The 25,790-nt window shown below is 39.6% G+C and overlaps 1 protein-coding gene across 4 annotated transcripts in view; it reads right to left on the minus strand.

The window, feature by feature from the left end:
• Lgr4 (Leucine-rich repeat-containing G protein-coupled receptor 4) overlaps positions 1–25,790 on the minus strand; it is a 329,080-nt gene that overhangs the window by 115,246 nt on the left and 188,044 nt on the right. For all 4 annotated transcript variants that reach the window (XM_074185451.1, XM_074185450.1, XM_074185449.1 and 1 more), the window contains one exon: positions 20,348–20,434. In XM_074185451.1, the coding sequence (XP_074041552.1) occupies positions 20,348–20,434 (87 nt within the window). The remainder of the gene's footprint in view (positions 1–20,347; positions 20,435–25,790) is intronic.

The following is a 25,790-nucleotide window of genomic DNA, read 5'->3' on the forward strand; positions in this document are numbered from 1 at the left end:
TGCCAAAAACGACTCTCCTCAATAGGAAGACTTAACAGATTGTATCTGGTCTGGATTCCTGGCCATACTGGCCTGTAAGGCAACGAGGCTGCTGACTCCCTTGCAGAGGAGGGTGCTGCAAAAAGGTTCATAGGACCAGAACCTGTCAATGGCATCGCTTTAGGCTTTGCCGAACAAATATTGAACATCTGGATGGCAAGAAGATTGATTCATGGACTTCTGGCAGAATCTTGTAGGATTGGCCCACTCCAAGGCGTTTATTCACCCTTCAAAGCTTGATACCAAGTTGTTGGGCTACAATTGGGATGAACTACGATGTCTAACAGGCCTTCTTAAAGGTCACTGGCATTTGAATCATCATATGCAGAAACTCGGACTTTCGGAAGAGAGTGTGTGTCGCCTCTGTTTGTAAAATGATGAAACAGCAGAGCTCATACAGAACCCCTCTGGGGACCAAATCAGGTTTGTACACACTAAAAATAAAAATCTCAAAGTGAAGAACATTATATCGATTTAAAGAAATCTTGCTCTCCTATATTCATGAAGACTGTTCCTTTCATATAAGAATAATAACTTCATTCACAATGTATACAGATTAGAGTACAATTAGAACAAAATATATGAACATAGTGGTTTGGCGATAAGAGTAGAGCTCTTGTTTCGCAAGAAGTTATAAAGAATATGTAAGTACATAAATATTTGTACAAAAATAAGTTTGGCCTTCATGGAGTAGAGACTACAAAACATTTTATTAAATTTTGTGAATTTGCTGTTATAGTTAAGCAAATTATATTTTGGCTTGAGGTGAAATAGGCCGATTAAATACTAGTATTATGTAAGTAAGTATTAAGTAAGAAAAATAAATAAAACCTTACACAAACATTATACGTTCTATAAGAATAAAATATTATTGTACAAATAGATACAATCTTAGGCAATATGGATAAGATTATGCTACCTACAATACAGTATGATACAACTTTGGGATAAATTTGACTAACACTAACTTATTCAAATCTAACAGTTTTTTTTTGTCTATTTTTTCGAGAATATGTTTTCTTATTTGTTTTTTGAATATTAGTTTGGAATAAGAATTTTTGATTTTGTGCATTACGGTGTTATATAATTTAGTTGCCATGAAAGAATATGCTCTTTGTGAAATTGACTTTTTAACAGTAGGATAGGTTAGTTGGTCGCGATGTCGTGTGTTATAGTCGTGGTTTCGTGATGATGCTTTATTTTTGCTGAAATGATACTCCACGTTTGTACAATAGTAATATAATTGTCTCATATCCATAACTTCACCCTCTTTATACAGAAGATCTGACGAGAAACGTGAATTTCTAGACATGATCAAGTTTATGAATCTGTTTTGTAATATCTCTAACAGATTGAGGTGTACACTGTCTTTAGTTACTTGAATCCAAAGTATCTCATCTGTGATATGAACAACTACAAGTGGTAAGGGAAGAAAATACATTATATACTATGATTGGTTTATTTCAAGCATTTGCAAATCATAAATATTATCCTGAAAGAGCATATGATAAAAACAAATCATAATAGTGAACTCAATTTTCAGAAAACATATATATAAAAAGAATGACATATTTTTGACAAATTGTAAATTAACAAATAAAATAAAATCGAAGCCTATAAACAACATTGTAACTCAGACAAGACAATGAATTAATTTATTAGTGATTTTACACAAATTAAGTTTTTGAAACTAGATACCATTCTGGTAAATAACATTAAAAAAAATTACTATCGTCCATCGAGTTCTGCATTCTGCTTTTGTTGATCCACAATTACCAGAACATTACTTGGATTCTGAAACAAAAAAAGAAATCAGCACGTCATCCTTAGCCACTATTTCAAATATCTAGAAAGGTGAAAATATGAAAACAGCTGCCACTTAATCAATATATATATATATATATATATATATATATATATATATATATATATATATATATATATATATCTAATATAGGTTATAGGAATTCAAAGTGTCCTGTGGATATTATTAGTGGCATTCATATGTAGGTGCTTTTTATACCAACTGGTGTCTATTTTGGTATTTTTTGTATTATAATTTATTGTCTAAACTTTAACTACCTCTCTCGTTCAATGAAAAATGAATTCGATCTGAGAGAAAATCAAAGATATATTCAAAACAAGAGATTGGCGAATTTGAATCAACGTGGAGGATTTTTCAGTTCAAATTAATATACACTTGTAGAGCTCGGCAAATGTAATAATGCATGTGTGAAAAATTGGGAAGCATCGATATAATTTTTGCAAAATGAGGACAAAATTAAGAGTTGCTGTCAAAGTTTACTACTTTCTCTTCGATACTACGTATACAACGCAGTACTTATTGATATAGCGGAGTTTCTTTCTCAAGTAACCCAAACACCTCAATTTTATCCAATTGTAATACTTACCCATGAAAATATCTTTCAACTGTGTAAGACCCCAGTCTTGCAAAATCTGTTCCATTATGGTAGATACAAAATAATCGGAAAAGAATTGCACTGCATACAGACACATAAAACACTCCCTCCTTAAAATCACAACACACCAAGTCACTTTCCAATACATACTGGCGCGTACGCGATGAAATACTTCATTAAAAGAAACTTTGTTCATTCTATACCAAATTCTTGTTATCTTCAGTCGATCATAATATAGTTCTGTATATAGATTCACAAAACTCTTGTTATAATCGAATTGAGTTATTTGAAGGGATACAGTTTCAAATTCAAACAAATAATATGTGTTCAGATCAAGTTGATATTGCTTTCCATTTGGAATAGTTTAATTTTCTCTTCAAATAGGTGGTGGATTTTGAGATGATATTATATTTTCTTGATTCAAAATAGTTCGTCTTCGCAATAATATAATCATAATCAAACGAATGTCGTTAAAAGTCCAAGAAATTTGATTTCTTCGTTAAAAAAAAGTGTGATTCTCTTGTGGAACATGGCGCTGTCGGCATGAAGTAATAGTTTCTCCAATAGAGATGAGAAATTTCAAAGCAACCTATGATCTTCTTTGAAAGAAATACTTTTTACTGTGTAGGTATAGTTTGGTAGAGCCGTACTCTTACTCTTTTCCCGACATATTCAAAAGTGTAATGAAATACAGGGTGTTCTATTTAAAAAACACAACTTTGATGTGACACTTTTTTTTGAGCCACCCTGTAGACTCCAGCCGACTGTAGCCTTGGTCAATGTACATATAATGAAATGGAGAAGTTTTCGAAAAAATTATTGGTTTGGTTCACAGGGACCGTGTCTTATGGGATGACCCACTCTGTATATTTATTCATCCTGAAATCCATGGTTTGTTTCTTCCGTTATTCCATATAACAAGTGAGTGATCAAAATATGGCCGATGAAGATGTTGTTTACCTCATAACTTTACGGACTGAAATGTGAGTAATAGCAACTGAAAATTTTTCTGACAAGTTTCAGTAATCGATCACAAACTTTAAGCCTTCGAAGAATATTCACCGTTATACAGAAAGTGCCCCTGTAATTAGGAACGAGCTAAATAATCAATAAGGAAGTTTGAGTGGTACAATCAAGCAAAATACGCTCAAGGAATCGCTAGGCGTGAAAGAGAGAAATGAGATTCAGTCAAATATATGTTTGAGGTGAAAGTTTAATTGTTTTGAGATAAAAGACCAGACTCGTATTCATAATTGTAGCTCAGGAGTTTCAGCAGGAAGCATGTTACAAGACTATCTTATGAATGTACCCACAAAATAAGTATTATTATTGTTATTATGAAGCTTTTGGTGAATTGATCAGGTGCATAATAGCTTTCACCAATGGAGAGAATTGAAGATCGTATTTAATAGTATTTAATAGATGTATGAAGTGTAGGTGATTCAATGTACATCCTTTGAATGTTTCGAGTACAGCACTACCTATTGATCGAGTCAAAAATGCTGCTTTTTTTCAAGTTGTTGGGATATATTCAGCTGGTCCTCTTTTCTTGCGATCTAAAGAGAAAGTTTGGATTTGTCTTTTCACATGCGCAGAACATTTAGAGATCGTGGAAGATACGATGAAACTCATCCCCGAGGAGCAATTCGGGTTCCGGCGAGGTCGGAATACGACATCGCAACTGGTCCGGGTTGTTCACGGGGTGAGGGAGTCCTTCAACCAGGGGAAGAATACAGTTATGGTCCTGTTAGATGTCAAGAAAGCATTCGATAAAGTTCGGATAGAGGGGTTTGTCGCCAAAATGTGGTCGGCAGGCATGCCTTTATTCGTGATTAGGATTCTAGAATCCTACTTGAGCAACCGAACTTTTCGTGTAAGAGTGGACCAAACCACACCTGCAAATTATTCAATAAAAGCAGGTGTCCCGCAGGGGTCCTGTTTGTCACCGCACTTATATTCATTATATACGCATGACTTCCCTATGTTCTCGAGGACAAAGGTGGGTATTTTCGCGGATGACACCGCGATTTACGCGCACTCTTTCTCGAGCGAGGTGGCGAAGCAGCAGCTTCAGATCCACCTCGATAGGCTAGTCGTGCCGTATTTCGAACAAAATAAAATCGAAATAAATCCCGATAAAACTGAACTCGTAAACTTCACGAGGAAATTCACGAATGTGAAAATCTTCAAGAAGTTGCGAGTTAAGGATAAGTGCATTGACGAGCAGAAGAGTGCGAGATACCTGGGAGTGATCCTGGACAAGCGCCTGAACTTCCGGGAACACTTGAGTATGGCGATCCAACGAGCAGGTGCGGCGATAAAACGCACGTATCCGCTCATTGCACGGAACTCTAAGCTCAGTGTTGACAACAAGTTGCTTATTTATAAACAAATAATTAGGCCGGCTATGTTGTACGCGAGTCCTGTGTTCTGCAGTCTCAAGAAGTCCCCTTTAATGAGTCTCGAGAGAATGCAGAATAAGGTGCTCCGTATTTGCACTAACAGTGACAGATACATTTCATTGAACAATCTGTTAGATCTGGCAGAAGTGGAGTCAGTCACCGATCATATCAGGAGACTGGCTCAGAAATTCTTCAAGTTCTTTCTAGCGAAGAGCCCGCTGACGAGGGACGTCACGGCAGTTAGAAGCTATCATGGACAGCGCCGTAAGCACGGGCTAGTCTATGAAGAACTGGAGATATACCGTGAACGGCGCGAATGCGATCGCGCTTAGTTCATGGAAAAATTGGATAAGATTATTCACGCACACATAATGACGTGATAGCAGAAATACTCTTACCTGGTTTTTTAATGAACTTTTTCCAGGGGGATATCGACAACTGCTACCAACAAACAGACGAATGATTCTCTGAGAAGTACCGAAACGCGACAGAATGACAACTTCCGCGTAAGCCTCGGCAGGAAGCGGAAAACTATAGATGAGGCTGATATAAGGCGTTTTTGAGTGAAGAGCCAACCGCCAGCACCAGCGGGGGCGTCTCCCACTGTCCCATTGGGGGACTGTGTGGAGGCGCTTTTCTCTTCCGTGCGGAATTCTTGAGAGCGCATATGTATCGGGGTCTTTTCCTGCCACTTCCTCTACCCCATTCACTACCCATCCCAATCCTTCCTACTGTCCCACTCCATTGGGGAAACCCTTGTGTACATTTTTTATATTTGTATATATATTTTTTTATTGTATATATTTTATAAACACCACAAAAAATACCTTAAAATTGTATGGAGAATAGTTAATAAAGAACATTTTGATTTTGATTTTGATTTTTTAGAGATCGTTACGTCATTGTCAACTGAAATTTTCATACTTGCTCTGAGATGATTTATAGCACGAAGGGGCGACCATCTACCATTTATACTGATAATGGCAAAAATTTTATAGGCACTGAAAATTATTTGGAAAAATTGGATTGGAATAAGATATCAGAAATTAGTGCCGTACAGAGAATGAAATGGAAATTCAATCCACCAGCAGCAGCATGGGAAAGGCAAGTTTGACTTCTGAAGAACTTTTTTCAGTTGTATGCGAGTGTGAAGCAGTGATAAACGCAAGACTTTTGCTGCAAAAAAAAACACGTGCAAATTTGGGCAGGTTCATTCTGGACCTTTTTGGACTTCAGGCCCACTTCACACGGAAGGGGCAAATTTCAGCGCCTTGTATCTGCCAGACGTCCATTATGTGTAAACTGAGCCTTATTCTTCAAAGCCCACTCTAGACCACCTCCACTTTTCCACTTTTACCGTCATTCAGTCCACCAATCAGAAGCTACCGCGCATACAACGGGAAATTCAAACCACCAGTAGATGAACAATGTATGTTCTGACTCAAACGGGAGTGGGGGAAAACGTCATCGACGCAGGATGGGATGAGTGTCGGAGATATTCAAAGAGTGTGGGCCCCCTTGCCCCGGGACTCCTTAGTACTCCACATCACCGCTCAGGCCCTCTTGAGACTCCGCTTCACCCCTCGGTCCCCTTGTCTCGTTCCAGTCACGTGATTCTAATTAAAAAAAGCTCATAGTTATGAAAATCGAACCCAGGACGTCCGCGTGGTAGATATTGTCCTTAGCCTCTACATCAATGTAAGATATTGAAAGTAACTGCAAATGTTGGGTATTTACAGCGTTAGTTTTGTCGGGACCGAAATTGACTCATTTTATATACTTGACTGCTTTTTTTTATTTCCGTTGAATGTAAGGGAAGTTGTTATCGTCATTATCATGTTGAAGATAGGAAAATATACTTATATTTGGGAAATAATTGATATTTCATATAGAGATGTGTATGTGTGTGTAAGAGCGAGAGACGCGTGTGACGTAATCGAGGCAAAGAGAGACGGAGATGATATCGAGGTTTTACCGGTTGCTAGCGCAAGCAGGTGTTGCCGGTTGTACAAATAAATCTTTGCCGGATACTTAGATTTGGGAAAGAATTAATATTTCATATAAAGATGTGTATGAGCGAGAGACGCGTGTGACGTAATCGAGGCAAAGAAAGATGGAGATGGTATCGAGGTTATACGCTGCCAATACCAGCATGGCAGGTTCGGCGTTGCCGGTTGTACTATAAATCATTGTTTATGGGGCAATGTAGCGTTACCGGTTTGAAAATTAAGGGTTAGGAATACGACTGTGTACGTGATGTCTCAAAATACATCATTAAAAACAAACATAGCGTCGAAGTATACGGGGTGTCGAAGTGTATAGGGTGCGTCAAAATACATCATTCAAGAAAAAAACATGTCGGTTTAAAATATGATATCAAGGTGTATATAAGGCGTTTCAAAATACATCATTTAAGGAAAAAACATGCCGGTTCAACCGAAGTCTAGCGTTCCAACATGTCGGGAGTTTCGTATCTTTGTTAACCAAGTTAGCATCATCAGGAGAAGGAGTAGATGGCACCAAAGTTGTCGAGTTATGTATTATGTATTGTGTGATGATCTGGTGCCATTAACACCGTCGATATTCATGCAGGATATCAAAGAAACTGGAACTTCTGATTTGGACAATATAAATGCTGATTCTGAAGAATACACTGAAAATATTTGTAGAAGTTGAGAGAAATTTTGAGGATATTCAGAAACGAATATCTGAGCAAGCTAATATTATTCAATGACTGAAAACAAATTCGAGAAGTGAAAGTAGGGGATTTAGTTCACATCGAAAACGAAGATTATCCTTTGGGTATTATTAAAGAGGTATTAGTAGGAAAGGATGGCAAAATTAGACTAGTAAAATTAAGAACTTCGAATGGATACTCGATGCGACCAATTCAACGATTGTATCCTTTGGAGTTAGATATTCAAGAAGATGAGCTTTTGAAACACAAATTCAGAAGTGACTCCTACAGAAACCCAAACAAGATCTGGTAGAATAGTTCATCCACCCAACAGACTGACCTATTAATATTTTCAAATTCGAGTTTTGAGTCTTGTTTCATTTCGATGCAAAAGGTGGGAGTGTATTGAGAATAGTCGAGACTTCATGAACTTTCGGAGTTTGGAGCACCTAGTATTGGCTGTTTTGATTAATGAAAAAAATAAATAAAATGATTTGTCAGATTTTGAAATAAGAATTGTCATATTTTCTGCATTTTTGAAAAGTTATCAGTCTTTATGAATAGTTTATTCCATCTGTATTCTTTTCGATATTCATTCTTCACCGGGTAGGTGCTATTTTACAAATTTTTATTTATTTATTTATTTATTTGTATCCAAACAGACCTACTGGTCTGTATATATATTATAATCGGGATATACATGATGATTTTTATAATACAGGTATCTTAGAAACTTGTTTTGAATTTTTTCTAGCAAGGATAATGTAGTCTGGTATTCTCCATGCCAAATTATTGCACCAAATTCTAGTTTCGGCCTTACTAAACTATAATACAAAATTTTGAGGGAATGTATATTGGTAAAATTAAATGATTGTCTAATAAAATAACCTAACAGTCGGTTTGCAGACTTAGCTATATTTTTAATATGTGTAGAAAAGGACAGTAGATGGTCATAAGTAATTCCCAAATCCTTTACCTCAGAACACCGGTTTAGGGCCTTTTCATTAATTCTGTACTCGAACATAACAAGTTCTTTTAATTGCGTAATAGACAAAATACTACATTTTTTAACATTAAAATACAGTTTATTTTTTATACTCCACTCAAAAATGTTATTTAAATCTTTCTGCAATAATATACAGTCTCTAACAGTTTGTATTCTCCCATAAAATTTAAAATCATCAGCGAACAAAACACCCTCAGTATAATTTAATACTGATGGTAAGTCGTTGATGAAGAGAACGAACAGTAGGGGCCCCAAATTAGAGACCTGGGGAACTCCGGAGTTGGCCTCAAATTTACCAGATGTATTGCCATTGTATTTCACCATTTGATATCTATGTTGCAGATAACTTCTTATCAGTTTGAGAAGATTATATGACAGCCCAAACTTACTCAGCTTACACAAAAGTACATCATGATCAACTGTGTCAAATGCCTTTCGAAAATCTGTATATATTACATCAAGTTGCGATTTGGCTTCCAAAGTTTCATATGCGTAATCTGTGAAAGTGAGCAAGTTTTTGTTGATAGATTTATTCGCTACAAAGCCATGCTGTTGGGGTATAATATATTTTTCAACATATTCATATAAATGGATAAAAATAATTTGTTCAAATATCTTGGAAGGTACACACATTATAGATATTGACCTAAAGTTTTCTATATCCATTTTATTACCCGATTTGAAAATTGGAGTAACGATTGCTGTTTTCCAAGCAGTCGGAAAGGTGTTAGTTGAAATTATCAAATTAAAAATGTGTAGTAGAGGTGTCTCCATCCATTCCCCGCAAGCTTTAATTACATAAGGTGGAATGCCATCACTTCCAGATGCTTTCTTAGGTTTTAGTTTTTTAATGCTTTTTTAAAATCTCTTTCGGTTATCGAATTCACAATTAAAACATCATTACACATAGTATTATCCGGTTCAAAATTCAAATTATATGATGCACCTACCGATGCATACACCGACGAAAAAAAGTTAGCAAAAGTACTCGTAATTTGGTCCTCAGTGATATGATTACCTTTATATACAAATTCACTACATTCTGTAAAATTTCTTCGTTTATTATTATATGACTCCATATTTATATGACTAACAGAGTAAATATCCAATCGGACAGATGAACTATACCGTTTTTTTTTTCAATGAGGAGGGGAAATCTTCAAGAAGTCACCCTACCTGTTGGTTGGATGGCAAAGTAGTGTGAAATTTTTCATCTGCAAAAATCCCTCCCCTTCTACGATCCGTTTTGGAACTGCCATGAGCGTTACTTCGAGACAGCGGCAGTCTCTTCACCTTCCTACCTTCTATCCTTTTTACTCTACTTTCCTGGACTTTTTATCTTTGTAATTACTTTCTCTCCTACCGTCCAGTTTTCTGCGCTTTCCACCATTATGTTGATTGGATTATTCTTGACTATCTACCACCCTGCTCGTTGATTCCATGTTAGCCGTCTATTTTTTGCAATTGAAAATGGCGTGCTCCGCATCGTCAGTTCTGTGCTTGCAGAATCTACAGGCGTCCGATCATTTTTGTGTATGGCTCTCCAGCTTACAGAAGGACGTTCCCTGTAAGTAGCAGTCGATGGATATACCTCTAACACTTTTACCATCAACGCTAGTTTTCCCCAGGGATTCATATTGTCTCCCACCCTCTTTTAATCGTAAAACCATGACTTATTGAAAAAAACCAAGAATACAATGTATTGCTTTGCTGACAACAGCACACTTGTTTCGTCATTCCAATTGGATACCAGAGCATCGGCTGTGGATGCGCATCTTCACTGCCAGCAAATGGTTGCATGTCTTGATGAAGATTTAGTAGTGATTTCTAATTGGTGTGGAAGTAACCAGGTTCAATTCAATGCCACCCAGGCTTCCTTTTTCTCCAAAAAGATAAATGTCTCCGAACCGGATTTAATAATGCCAGGACAGAAAATTTCGCTTTCAGCTTCGTTGAGTTTATTGGGGGTTGAAATGGACACCAATATGTCATGGCACAATCATGTCGCTGGAATTGCGAAGCCTGCTTCTCAAAAGCTTGGAACACTAAACCAGAACCAGAAAACTGTACACACCCTATCATCTTTTCATGTTTTATAAAGCTCAGATTAGAACTTCGGAGTATTGATCTCATGTATGGAGCTCCGCCCACAAGCATACCCTGAAGCTGCTGGATTCCGTACAGAAAAGAATCATCCGCCTGATTGGAGACGCGAACATCACTTGCAACCTTGATAGTCTGGAACATCGAAGAAAGTTTGGAGATTTGCCTCTCTACTATAGATACTTTCACGAGAAGTATTCAAGTGACTTGGACATTTGATTCCACCGCGAGCGGTACATATCAGAAATACATCATGGAATGTGGCTGGTCATCGCTTCAAGGTTCAACTCAGTACAATTCGAAATTTAGTGTTCAAGAACTCTCCCATTTGGGGAGCTCCGCCCACAAGCATACCCTGAAGCTGCTGGATTCCGTACAGAAAAAAATCATCCGCCTGATTGGAGACGCGAACATCACTTGCCACCTTGATAGTCTGGAACATCGAAGAAAGTTTGGAGATTTGCCTCTCTACTATAGATACTTTCACGAGAAGTGTTCAAGTGACTTGGACATTTGATTCCACCACGAGCGGTACATATCAGAAATACGGCATGGAATGTGGCTGGTCATCGCTTCAAGGTTCAACTCAGTACAATTCGAAATTTAGTGTTCAAGAACTCTCCCATTTGGGGAGCTCCGCCCACAAGCATACCCTGAAGCTGCTGGATTCCGTACAGAAAAAAATCATCCGCCTGATTGGAGACGCGAACATCACTTGCAACCTTGATAGTCTGGAACATCGAAGAAAGTTTGGAGATTTGCCTCTCTACTATAGATACTTTCACGAGAAGTGTTCAAGTGACTTGGACATTTGATTCCACCACGAGCGGTACATATCAGAAATACGGCATGGAATGTGGCTGGTCATCGCTTCAAGGTTCAACTCAGTACAATTCGAAATTTAGTGTTCAAGAACTCTCCCATTTGGGGAGCTCCGCCCACAAGCATACCCTGAAGCTGCTGGATTCCGTACAGAAAAGAATCATCCGCCTGATTGGAGACGCGAACATCACTTGCAACCTTGATAGTCTGGAACATCGAAGAAAGTTTGGAGATTTGCCTCTCTACTATAGATACTTTCACGAGAAGTGTTCAAGTGACTTGGACATTTGATTCCACCGCGAGCGGTACATATCAGAAATACGGCATGGAATGTGGCTGGTCATCGCTTCAAGGTTCAACTCAGTACAATTCGAAATTTAGTGTTCAAGAACTCTCCCATTTGGGGAGCTCCGCCCACAAGCATACCCTGAAGCTGCTGGATTCCGTACAGAAAAAAATCATCCGCCTGATTGGAGACGCGAACATCACTTGCAACCTTGATAGTCTGGAACATCGAAGAAAGTTTGGAGATTTGCCTCTCTACTATAGATACTTTCACGAGAAGTGTTCAAGTGACTTGGACATTTGATTCCACCACGAGCGGTACATATCAGAAATACGGCATGGAATGTGGCTGGTCATCGCTTCAAGGTTCAACTCAGTACAATTCGAAATTTAGTGTTCAAGAACTCTCCCATTTGGGGAGCTCCGCCCACAAGCATACCCTGAAGCTGCTGGATTCCGTACAGAAAAGAATCATCCGCCTGATTGGAGACGCGAACATCACTTGCAACCTTGATAGTCTGGAACATCGAAGAAAGTTTGGAGATTTGCCTCTCTACTATAGATACTTTCACGAGAAGTGTTCAAGTGACTTGGACATTTGAATCCACCGCGAGCGGTACATATCAGAAATACGGCATGGAATGTGGCTGCTCATCGCTTCAAGGTTCAACTCAGTACAATTCGAAATTTAGTGTTCAAGAACTCTCCCACTTGGGGAGCTCCGCCCACAAGCATACCCTGAAGCTGCTGGATTCCGTACAGAAAAAAATCACCCGCCTGATTGGAGACGCGAACATCACTTGCCACCTTGATAGTCTGGAACATCGAAGAAAGTTTGGAGATTTGCCTCTCTACTATAGATACTTTCACGAGAAGTGTTCAAGTGACTTGGACATTTGATTCCACCGCGAGCGGTACATATCAGAAATACGGCATGGAATGTGGCTGCTCATCGCTTCAAGGTTCAACTCAGTACAATTCGAAATTTAGTGTTCAAGAACTCTCCCATTTGGGGAGCTCCGCCCACAAGCATACCCTGAAGCTGCTGGATTCCGTACAGAAAAGAATCATCCGCCTGATTGGAGACGCGAACATCACTTGCAACCTTGATAGTCTGGAACATCGAAGAAAGTTTGGAGATTTGCCTCTCTACTATAGATACTTTCACGAGAAGTGTTCAAGTGACTTGGACATTTGGTTCCACCGCGAGCGGTACATATCAGAAATACGCCATGCAATCGCTTTGAGGTTCAACTCAGTACAATTCGAAATTTAGTGTTCAAGAACTCTCCCATTTGGGGAACTGCATTCATGTGGAATAAACTTCCTGGAAATGTTCCTGGATATTCCTGTGGTGGTTGTGTTTTGTCCATGAAAAAAAAAACTGAGGGATTATGTGGTGTAATACCCCACCCCGCCATGTCTCCTATTGACCGATTTTCCCACATCTTTGATTAGGGTCCTGGTCCATTGCCCCTTTCCAGGTCCACTCCAGGCCGCTTGCCACCGCTCTCTTGTTCTCTCTCTTTCCACCCTTGGATTCCTCTTCTCATTAGCGGTCCTGTATAGCCTGTCCCTTTCTTTCGCCATTTTCTCAATTGGGATAACTCCAGCAGTCGCCAGCATCTCCTCTCGCGAGATGGTCCTGTACGCGCTTTGTACCCTCATGGATGTTGTCCTTTGGAATTTGTGCAGTCTCGCCAAGTATCTTCACCTGGTGAGCGCTGTTCTTTACATCGGCGCGGCATACAGTAATAACAAGTAGACAACGCTGCATAGTACCTGTCTTTTAGTGGCATTGGGTCCTTCTATGTTAGGTACTATTTTGGATAGTACCGAGAGGGTTTTTTCTGCCTTCTCTGCTGTCCGGTGTACATCGCCCTGTTGGCTATCCAGAATAACTTGTGTGGGGTTTCTTTGAAATATGGTTCACTACCACCCAGTAACAACAATGAAGGATACGAAATCGACTGTTAGAACTGCTTTCAATAGTATCTCTGTAGAGTAGGGAGGGTGTAGGCCCACAGCACTTGGGCCACATGTGACCCATTGTACATCCTCCCGAGGGGTTGTCCTCCTAGGTCATCGTCCATCCGGTCCTTTCCAGGAAGGTGGACAAGTCACTTCTTTATATCGGCAGGTGTAGGCCAAGACTCGCCAAACACACACTTTCTTATTGAGGTAAAATGGAGGTATTTCCTTAGTTGACAATGGCCAGTCAGAAATCCTACTGTTAAGCGTAGGTTTTTCCTAGTTATCGCCAATTTTTTTTTGGCGCCAGCTTCCCAGGGTCGCCCAGAGTGATTCTGGTAAGACTTGTCTGTTTAAAAAAAATCTGTATTTCCGTTAATTAGCTGCCGCCCCCATACGAACGACAACTCTCAGAAGTTGAGAAACTTGTGCAAGCTAAGGACTAACGAGGTCTTACCTTTTAACATGTGATTCCTAACACAGAAGACACAGACTGCATTCTTTGATTCCATCCTATCTCTTTAGGAATTGAGCATGGGTGTGACGTTTGGCTGGTTCCGCAATTGTCGAAGTCATCAGGTCGTAGGTGTCACTTGGTTCTAAAATTCTTAGTCCAGCCGCTTCCTTGGCTGAGGAATCGACAATGCGATTACCTTTACTCCCGTCGTGCTCTTTAACCTAACTCAGGATAATGTTATTATCTACCGGGGCTTTGGCTGAATCTTGGTGGCACTCTAGTACTAGGCCTGAGGTAACACGTTGTCTGTTCAAGGCTAATAGGACTTATCTACTATCGGTGCAGATTGTTATGTATTTGCATTTACAGCATCTGACTCTGCGGTTTGGTTTATTTGTATTTCGTAGGGTTTATTAGACACAAACCTGGATTCAACTGCATCACTGGCTGCCTGCAGCAGCCTACTTCGATGTTTACACCAGCCGTGCGCAATCGTAACATGGCCATTAACGCAACCTCCTTAACGTACAGGAGGCAACGCCGTTGGTGTTGTTCTCATGGCTCCTGTGATGTTTGAACAAGCCAATCGCTGTTGGATATGATTTTTGGATGGCCGTTGCTTGTGGCCTGTGGACATCCTCTCATAACCAGTCCTTTCACTGTGATGTCTTCTACATTAATACTTATTGCTCTGCTAGAGAGCATCTGGAGTATCCATTCTCCTACTACCAGGGGTACATTCCTGGAGTGTAGTTGCTGGGTAATTGTTGGAAAGGTTGTTTTATCAAACGCTCCCTCGATATCTATGGATATACCCAGGGTGGATTCTTTGTTGTCCAATGATCTCTCGATTCTGCCAAGCACATGGTGAAGAGCCGAATCAGTAGACCTTCCAGGAGTATAAGCATGCTGATTTGGATAAAGTGGGTTGTTAACAAGTACCTCATCTCTTATGTTCCGCTCACATAGCCTCTCCAGAGTTTTCAAAAAGAACGATATGGGACTAATTAATCAGAATGCTTTTGGTGAGGTGTAGTTCATCCTACTTGGTGTAGGTATAAACACCACTCGCACTTCTCTCCACTTACTGGGAATATATCTTAAGAGCTGAAGAAGCTCTGAATATTCCAACCAGGTGCGGCATAAGAATATCCACTCCCCATTGAAGTAAGACTGGCCCTATACCGCCAGGTCCTGGTGACTTGAAGAAGGAAAAGCGCTTTCAATAGTTTAACTGTAGACTCAATCAGAAGCGCTACAAATAAAAATCTCTTGGAGAGATCACATATTCGTTTAAAAAGAGGTGAAGATGTGTTCGAACATATTCTTCAATACACTGACAATTGAATTTACTTATTAATCCTTGGAATTATTTTCAGTTTGTGTGTGAGCGTTAATAAAACTATTGTTTGAAGAGAAGTTTCATTTGATGGTTGAAGAGTATTTTGATAAACATTTATCCATCTGTGACTGATGAAGGAACATCGAACGGAATCTGTTGAATTTAAAAAATAAGTGATGAATACAAGAAAACCACGTCTGTTTCACTTATTTTTTATGTGATGAAAGTATCTGCATTTTTGAAGACCCTGTGTGAAGCAAATGAAAATATGACCCGAAATGAAGATCCTCATGGTATAACTTCACTCCATTTTGAATTCAATCATCTTAGTATCAGAGTATTCAAGTTTATCAGCGTTTATGAATGTACATGTTTGATAAAAACAATCGAAATTAATTTATATCTTCTGAACGGTAGTTGTTGACAAAGTGATGGATAATCATATGATATTGTATACTGGGTGTTCCTTTTGAAACATTAAAGTAGCTGCTACTATTGTATATTCACACAACAAAAGGTCCAATTTAACTATAATTATTTATTATCAAAACTTAGAACATCACAATACAGAATCTGGCCCACGCCATTACCCAACCTATTATTCCCAATACCCCCAACCACAGAACCTCAATTGCTAGTACCCCTCTAGGCACTGTCAATTGTCAGGATCCTGTTAAGGTGCATTCACAATGTAGCATATATTACACTCCTTCCCACTTAGCTTTTTTCCAAGATCCCAGTCACGGTTACAAATCCAACCTGTCAGGAGCCTTACTAACTCTTTGAGATTTACGAACCAATGATGGAGATGTCTTTGAATACTCGGGGGAGGAAACCCTGACATTTTTAGCAAGAGATTTAGGTATAGGTGTAATAGGATTAACAGAACTCTTTGGGTCTACTACTTCAACTGAGGGGGGAACCTCATTAATTTTTAAACCTTGATTCTCTTTAGATTTCTGCTCATGAAGGTTTTGACTACTACTCTCAGGCCTATCGGACTTTAGGAAGTTCTCTACCGCCGACTTACTTGTTTTATCTGATCCATCTACGGAAACATCTATTTCTGGAAATTGTAGAAAAGTTGGTTTCAAATGATCCGCGTGAACATACCGAACTCTTCCTTCTGAGGTCATAACTAAGTAAGAATTTATACCAATTGCTTTTAAAACTTTAGCTGTAACCCACTTCTTCAGCTGTGTCATATATAGCATCACTGACTGATTCACTAAATACATCCTGTACATCCTGTAAAAATACTTTTTTCAAAGATTTTTTTGCTGTCGAAACGTATTTCTCTGCACTGCCATTAGATTCTGGGTGATACGGTGGTGTGTTAATTACATGTATTCCATTGGATCTACAGAACTGATGAAATTCCTCACTGTTGAAAGGGGGTCCATTGTCTGCCACCAAAACTTCAGGTAGAACGAATCTACTAAAAACTTCACGAAGTCTTACAATTGTCTTTAGAGCATTTGTTCCATTCATTCAAAAAATCTCTAACCATTTTGACGTGGTATCTATCACTAAAAAGAATTTGTAGCCTTCCAAATCAAAAAAATTAACATGAATTCTCGAAAAGTTTCTCTCACTTTTTTCCCAAGTTGATGTGCTGACATTTTTTTCACGGTTACTCAATATTTGGCATGCTTGACATCGACTAACAAATTTTTCAATATGGTCGTTGATATTTGGCCACCAAAAATCGCTTCTAGCTCTCAGTTTCATTCTTACAATTCCGGGGTGCACCAACAGTGCACCTCTTAAGGATTCTGGTATTACAACTCGATTTCCCCAAGTTAGGCAATCATATTCTACACTCAGCTCATTTCTTCTTTGAAAATAGGGCTTCAATTCTTCATTTTTGCAGTAAGACCAACCATGTTTAATGTTTTCAATGACTTCACTCACACATTTGTCTTTCTTTGTCTCTCCACAAATCAGCTCTGCCGTGATAGGCAAGTTATCTTCATATGTGAAAGCAAAAACTTGGTCCTCTACCTTACTTTCTTCGAACATCTCAGAAAGCGGCAATCTCGAAAGACAATCAACATTTGACATCTCACTAGCTTTTTTGTATTTAATCTCATAGTTATATGCCGATAATGTCACCGCCCATCGCTGAATTCTGGCATGAGCTAACGTAGGCAAGCCCTGTTTTTCTCCAAAAATGATTTTTAATGGCTGGTGACACGACTGCATATGCTTCTTTCTGTACTTGAGCATAATTTAATAATAGATTGGCTTACAAACACCGTCTTCTACCAAGCTTAAAATTGCTCCCAACCCATATGGACTTGCATCTGCAGCCACTATAAGTTCCTTATTAGGGTCGTAGTGTGTTAAAGTAACACAGTTCTTAATCATGCCTTTACATTTTTCAAAAGCTGCCTGTTGAGACCTTCCCCATTTAAAAGGTTGGCTTTTCCTTAGTAGGTCATTCAGTGGACTTAAGATATCTGAACAATGAGGTAAAAATTTAGAATAAAAATTTAACAACCCAAAAAAACTTTCAAGCTGAGTTAAGTTAGTGGGGACAAGCGCATCCATAATTTCTTTTACTTTGGATTTTAATGGTTGTATACCTTCTTTACTCAAAGTGTGTCCTAAAAACTCAATTTCTGACTGGAAAAATATACTTTTGTCACAATTTAATTTGAAATTATGTTTTTCAAAGCGTTGTAATACCAGTTCAACATTCTTAATACATTCTTCTAATTTTTTTCCTGAAATTACACAATCATCTAAATAGACACCTACAAATTCCAACCCTTTCAAAATTTGTTCCATCGTTGACTGAAATATAGCTGGACTACTTGAGATACCATAAGGTAATCTAGTGTATTGAAATAATCCAATGTGAGTATTAATTTTTAATAACTCTTGACTTTGTTTGCTAACTGACAATTGTAAATAAGCATTGGATATATCTAACACACTAAACATAACTCCACCTGATACTGAGAAAAACAAATCATCCAGAGTTGGAAGAGGGTAGTGATCCATTTTCAAAATTGGGTTAACAGTTTTTTTTAAATCCCCACACATTCTGATAGTATTGTTTTTCTTTGGCACTACCACTATAGGACTAGCTATATCTGCATGACTTAGAATTAGAATACCTTCTGACACTAAACTTTCAAGTTCAACTTTTACTTTTTCTCCTAATGAATAAGGTACGGAATAAGCTTTATGAAAAATCTTATTTGCATTTTCTTCGACTACTAAATTAGCTTCAAAACCTTTAATATGTGTTTTCCTATCATTATTAAAAACATTTGGATATAACTTCTTAAACTTTTTTAACATACTTTGAACTTTAACATGACTCAGAACATAACTTGACTTATTAGTTGACAATTTCAGACTGTTTAGGGAACTAGGATTATTGCATGTTGTAGGGTTATCGTTTTCCCTAACTTGACATATTACAGGTAAATTTAATGACTCCTTTTCAAAATATCTAACATAATCTTGTTCAGAAATTACACTTACACTAGCTCCGGTATCTACTTCCATTTCAATGTTTTTGTTTTCAACACAAACCTGAACGAGTTGACATTCGCTCGAAATTTTGTTAATAACAATTTCACTCTAGGTTCAAACACTGCTCATTATGTACCTCTTTTGACTCTGAGTTTTCTTCACCCTCTGCATACTTGACTCCTCTAGACTGTCTACAGACTTTAGATGTATGACCCTTGCGTTTGCATACAAAACATTCCCAGTTTTTTGCAGGACATGTATCACAATTGTGTTGTCTTCCACAACGGAAACAATCTCTTTGTGCTTGCTTGTACTGTGACTTTTGTGAACGACTTTCACTGTTTGACTGATACCTTGACTGTTTTGAAGACTGACCCATTTTTGGTTGACTTGTCTTATTCATAAACCTGCCTTGTGACTTGACTTGGTGTACGTTTGTGTGTGGAAAGACTAATTTAGACTGTGCTGTTGACATCTCATAATTCAATGCCTCTTTACAAGCTTGCTCAAATTTTAGTGAATTGTCCTTGGTCAATAATCTTTGGACAACTGACTCACATCTGAAGCCACACACAAAACGATCTCTTAGAGCTTGGTCTAGAAAGCTACCATATTCGCAAGATGCTGATAGGGTTTTCAGTTGTACTATATATTCAGATATGGATTCATCTGGTTGTTGATTTCTACTATTTAACTTATACCTTTCAGCAATTATTGATACTTCTGGAGTAAAATGCTTTTCTAACACGCTCACCATATCTTTATAAGCTTTCGTCGCCGGATTTTCAGGACGCATGAGATTTTTCAACAATTTGTATGCCTCCGGACCAATTAATGTTATAAATAAGGACCCTTTTTCTTCTTCCTTTGTACTGGCCCACGCCATTACCCAACCTATTATTCCCAATACCCCCAACCACAGAACCTCAATTGCTAGTACCCCTCTAGGCACTGTCAATTGTCAGGATCCTGTTAAGGTGCATTCACAATGTAGCATATATTACAGCTACTTTATATTGGAAGCCGCATCGTCTAAAATATTTTAGTCGTGTATATCACATTAATAATTAAGGCAACATTTTCCGATGGATCCGTTGTCTTATTTGCGAGAAAAGTCTAATAAATGCCCTGTATACCCATATCCCTATTCAAAGACATATGAGAGATGACAAGTTCGCTTTGGTGATTGAAGATTTAGCAAAAATTTTTGGTTTGGAATTTGTCCCTCGTTTGTATCTACCTAAGTGAGTAATTGAGCGGTTGTATAACCATCTATCTTCTTCGAATCAAGATAGGTTTAACGATCTGAAACTAACTAGCTACTGATTACTTACAACAATTATCTCCATTCCAGTCATCGTGTTCAGCTACTGGTCTTTTTCTGTATAGATGATCCCAGTAATCATCATCATGTTCGTCGTCTGAAAAAAGACAAAACTAATTCAATGGAATTATACTAATTCAATGAAAATTATACCCCTACAGTGTGTTACGGTTCAATTTTTTCAATCGTTTAAAAATTTCGTTTTTATATTTTCGATATACGATTAGCTCAATCAATACATTTTTTCAACTTTGTGACCGTTTTCATATAACTTTTCTGCATATTGGTGATTTTTCATTCACTTTCAACCCGCCTATGAACATTCCGATATAAAAACTGTGATATATCGGCAGAATATATCATTCTGTATATGTAGTGGAAATGTACTGTCCGATTCTAGTTTGTTCTCATTACTACCTAAAACACAACACACTTTTTATATTTTTATAAAAAGTTGTGCGACGTCTCCTTTTGTTTCGACCTTCAAAAAAATAAACATTGTGTTGAGTTTCTGAAGGAAACATTGTTTCATTTTCCTGCCCCATTATAAATTGAATCAAAGATTTTCTTCAAAAATGAAAGTATTCACGGAAACCAATTCAGTAATTGATTCCTAACTGAAGTTTTGCTTAGTTGAATTATTTCGTTGGTTAATTATCTGAAAGGGATTTTGAAATTTTTAGTTGAGTGTTGTTTCTTTTTGATATTGAGTGCCTTAGAGCAACTCGTTCAGATTCGGAAACCAAACTAAGTTCACCAGCTTCTTGGGCAGCTGCCCTGAAAAGAAATGCTTCAACTCTTGCTTTCTCATGGTTGAATTTACAGATAGACACTCCAAACACAGAAATCCAACTCTCTGTGTTCAGGGAAACTACAACCGTGAAGAAGTTAAATAGGGATGCAAACGCCTATATAAAAATGCATCATCATTAGGGTTTTTACGTCGAGTTGATACAGCTCTTCTTGGTTCCGTTTCACTACTCCAAACGAGTAGAGCAGCGAGTAGAGCAGCAGCGACTTATGTCTTCCCCGACAGTTCTGATGACCAGATCTGTGGAAGTTTGTGCTGATACTTGCAGCGGGGAGAGTTCTTCACTGCTGTTACCTCTTGTGAGTGGCGTCGTTCCACCCCGATGTGATAATACGTCTCTCCCGCATTCAGATGGTGCAGATTGCTTCCACCTACAAGCTGCATATTCTCTTTAATTTCATACCGATAGCATTTGATTATTTTTTTTCAAGACAAAACACAAGCACTACAGGAAAATCCTTAAGGCGCTCTTAGGGCTGTGCATGTGCAAAAATAGTGATTCACATTGGATTTGGATCGCTGCATATTGAATTTAAAAAAACTTTCTCAGGAAGTTTATTCCATATAAGCGCCGTTCTCCAGATGAAAGAGTTCTTGAACAGTGAAGTTCGAAATGAACTGAATTGAACCTCAAAACGAAGAGCAGCAGTCTGTCACATATTTCTGATATGACCACTCTTAGTGGAATCAAATGTGTCAAGTCTCTTTAACACTTCACGTAAAAGTATCTATAGAAGAGAGACAGATCTCCAATCTCTCTCCGATGTTCCAGACTATCATGGTTGCAAGCGATATTCGCGTCTCCAATCAGGTGGATAACTCTTTTTTGGATGAAATTCAGCAGCTTCAGGGTATGTTTGGAGACAGGGCTCAATACATGAGAACAATACTCAAAACAAGGTCTGATCTGAGCTTTATACTGCATCAAAAGTTGCTGAGGTGTGTAATTCTCTGATTTGGAACAGAGTTCCAAACTTTTGAGAAGCAGCCTTTGCAATTCCAGCAACATGATTGTGCCAAGACATCGTATTGGTGTCCATTTCAACCCTCAACAAACTTATCGAAGCAGCGGCGGAATTGTCTGATCTGACATTATTATATTCGGTTCGGAGACATTTATCTTCTTGGAGAAAACCGATGCCTGGGTTTTTGTGGCATTGAATTGAACCTGGTTACTCTCACTCCAATTCGAAATTACTCCTAGATCCTCATAAGGATATGCAACCTCCTGCTGCCGGTGAAGATGTGCCTCCGTAGCCGATGTCCTGGAATCTAAATGGAATGACGAAACAAGTTGGCTGTCGTCAGGAAAACATGATTTTTGATATCACTGACAGCAAAGCAGCTGGTCTATAGTTATTTGTGAGAGTTTTCTTGCCCTTTGTCACACTCTTTACGCGTTACGGGTCATTTTGACGCCGAGTTCAGGTCACGGGTTGCCTCGGGCGCCAGCTTTCGGCGTGGTGTGCTCCACGTGCTCCGGGCAGCGTCAGTGAAAAGGTAATACACTAGGGGTCTTTATGATATTGACTAAATTAATTGTAGCCAGTACGGCAGGCTTTAATTGTCGTCCTGGGTTCGAATCCTGGGTACCTGCTGTGTTTTGCCTACCGGTTTGCCTTTATTTATTCGAGCTCGGGCTCCAGCGGAGCTGGAACTGGAACTGAGACTAAACTCAACTGAACTGCCTTGGTTGTTGATATTCGTCTTCTTTTTTATCAGGTTGGAAACTTATCCCTTACCCTTTCAACTGTCTTTCGTCAGGAGGACCAGTGGTTCATGACGTGGGGTGTTTTGGTGGCGGCATAAAGGTCAATGACATCTATGCCGCTCAGGCCTTGTGTACCCCTTCCTGACCGGGGTATTTGATGAACAAACTATTCATTTTAATAGACGCCGTGGGGCCTTCACTCAACCGAGCGACGGGGCCTTCTGAATTGAGTGGGGTCGTCTATAGTGTAATCTACAGCTTCCCTGACTAATGGGTTATCATGAGTTTCCGCTAACTCGAAAACTCTCTGATTTCTCGACTGAATAGACTGCCGTATAGTTAACAGCTTCAAATTTTTGCGGATGGCGTCATTCCGCACGAACCATGGAGCATTCACCAGCATCCTGAGAAGTTTATTCTGCAACCTTTCCAAAGTGGAGAGGTTTGACGGAGCGGTTTGTCTCCAAGCGCCCGAAGCATACATAATGAGAGGCTTGAACATCGTGTTGTATAATAAAATCTTATTTCTAAGACTGAGCTCAGAGTTTCGATTGATCAGAGGATAGAGTTTAGCTATCCTCATTTGTACTCTGTTCTTAATAGTCGATATGATTTACCCAGGTGAGTCGGCGGTTATCCAAAGACCTAGGTATTTGACTCCCATTTGATCTCCCTGCCTGAAATTGTGACTTTGGTATCTGAAGAAACGTTGCGCCTCCCCAAATCTATCGCCTGAGTTTTTCCTGGATTCACCCGAATCTTCCACTCCAGGTACCAGCGTTCGAGGTCGTCCAATGCGCGTTGCATGTAGACGACCGCCAACCCTCGACCCATGGAAGAAGCGAGGAGAGCCGTATCGAGGAGAGCGCATAGGGAAACCTTCACGTGATCGAACTTCGGAAGGTTGCTCACGTAAAGGCTGTATAGTAGAGGAGACAGCACAGCACCTTGAGGTACTCCAGCTTGAATTTCCCTGACAGGAGACAGGGTTCCTTCAACTCGGATCTGAAATGTTCTGCCCTTCAGAAAGGACCTAATCCACCGGATCAGGCCCCGAGGCAGGTCGAAATCGAGCATTTTATGTAATAAGCCTTCGTGCCATACTCGGTCGAAGGCTTTTGAAATGTCCAGGAGGACAAGATGGACTGTCTTCCTATTATTAAGCTCTGAGATGGAGTTTTCGACCAGTATCAACGCCTGCAGCTTGGTGGAGTGTGCCCTCCTGAAGCCGAATTGTTCATCAGGCAGAACATTTGGGTCTTCAACTTCTTCGGTCAGCCCTTGCCGCACAACACGTTCAGCCAGCTTAGCCGTTGAGCAAAGCAGACTAATCGGACGATGGATCTGGGGAAACAGCGGGTTCTGGCCCTGTTTCGGAATCATGACAACTACGGCATGCTTCCATCTTCGGGGGAAGTATCTGAGGGCGATTGATCTCTTTATTATATCCAATAGATATCTTATTAAGTTCTCCAGGAGCTGCTTCAACAACCTATTGTTGATTGAATCAATTCCCGGAGCCTTCTTGGGTTTGGAGGCCCTAATGTACCCCCTCAGTTCTTCCTCCAAAGCTGGACGGATCACGTCGTCATCATTTTCCCTGAGGATTCGCTGAACTCGTTGTTACAGCCGGATATCACGGTCAATATCATCATCTGGATCAACGTTGAGCTGGAACTGATTGTTCATTGTGTCTGCAAAGGCCAACGCCTTCTCGGCGGGGAAGTAGCAGATACCGCGCTGTCCGTGAAGAGAGGAGGGAAGCCTGCAGGTGACTCGCCATAGCTCATCATCCCCAGGTTCGAGAGATTCCAAACACTCACTCCACCTTCCTGTGGTCAATGATGGCCTGTTTCACTTGGTTGGTCATCCTGCTAGCCGCAGCCTTGTCTTCAGGGTGGAGAGTCCACTGATAAACTCGTCTGAGTCGATTTCTCTCCCGGATAAGGTTCTTTATCCTGGAAGGAAACTCATTATAATTTCGCAGAGGACACTCTGTCCTGGTTGTGGCTGCGCTGAAAGCGTTGTTCACAGATTCAAAATCTGCCACTGCCGCGTCGAGGCCGTTGCGAGTTTGAAGCGCCTCACGGTCCGTAGGTGATTCCACTAGATGAGCCTTGAAGGCTTCCCAATCCGTGGATGATCTCATGCGATAGTCCTGTGGAGGGGGATCATCACCCAGAATCAGGATGACTGGATAACTGCCTTGGTAGATGCTCTCGAGATTATTTGAAATAAAGTTCTACGTGGTGTCCGGTGATGTGCCCTCCATCGGTGGTACGGTGTATTAACAAATAACGTATGATTTTCAAATCTCATTGGTGACCTGGCATAGTACAGTTTCCTATCGCTATAGAGTGGCAAATCGCATTAGCGACCTGGGATTTCTATCGCGATAGAATGGTAATTTGATCTAGTAAGGTACTCATTCAGTCGGGGTCAAATACCTAACGTACCACTGGGAGAATTATTAACTCCGTTACACCTTTATGGGAATGGGCTGAACGCGAGGAATCTTCCAACCAGGAGGAAAAACCCCATTTTCCTAAAACAGGTTGAAAAGTCTGCAAAATACTGGTGCGAGTTAATTTGCGCACTCTTTAAGTACGATGACGGGCACTTCATCAGGACCAGATGATAGATGATAGTGACCTGTTGCAGAATTCGCCTGACTAGACGTTGTCGAAAACTAGTTTTCGACAGAACCGGGTAGAAAATTTCCCAGAAAATTGACTGTGGAATGGGACGCAAATTGTTTAGCAAGTGGATTTGCTTCTTTTATGACTGTTGTTGCAATTGCACCATCTGCTTGTGTTAGCGGTGGAATTGTGAATTTTGTTATAGCAGGGAAGCCCACGATGCAAAATAGGGATTTACTCGAGCGTCATTGAGACATATTAGGTTACAAAGCTTAGATGATAAGAAGAAGAA

The sequence above is a fragment of the Leptinotarsa decemlineata genome, unplaced genomic scaffold, assembly GCF_025532065.1.
Source record: "Leptinotarsa decemlineata unplaced genomic scaffold, Ldec_3_MD MMD2_tig00026374_RagTag_RagTag, whole genome shotgun sequence".
Lineage (NCBI taxonomy): Eukaryota > Metazoa > Arthropoda > Insecta > Coleoptera > Chrysomelidae > Leptinotarsa > Leptinotarsa decemlineata.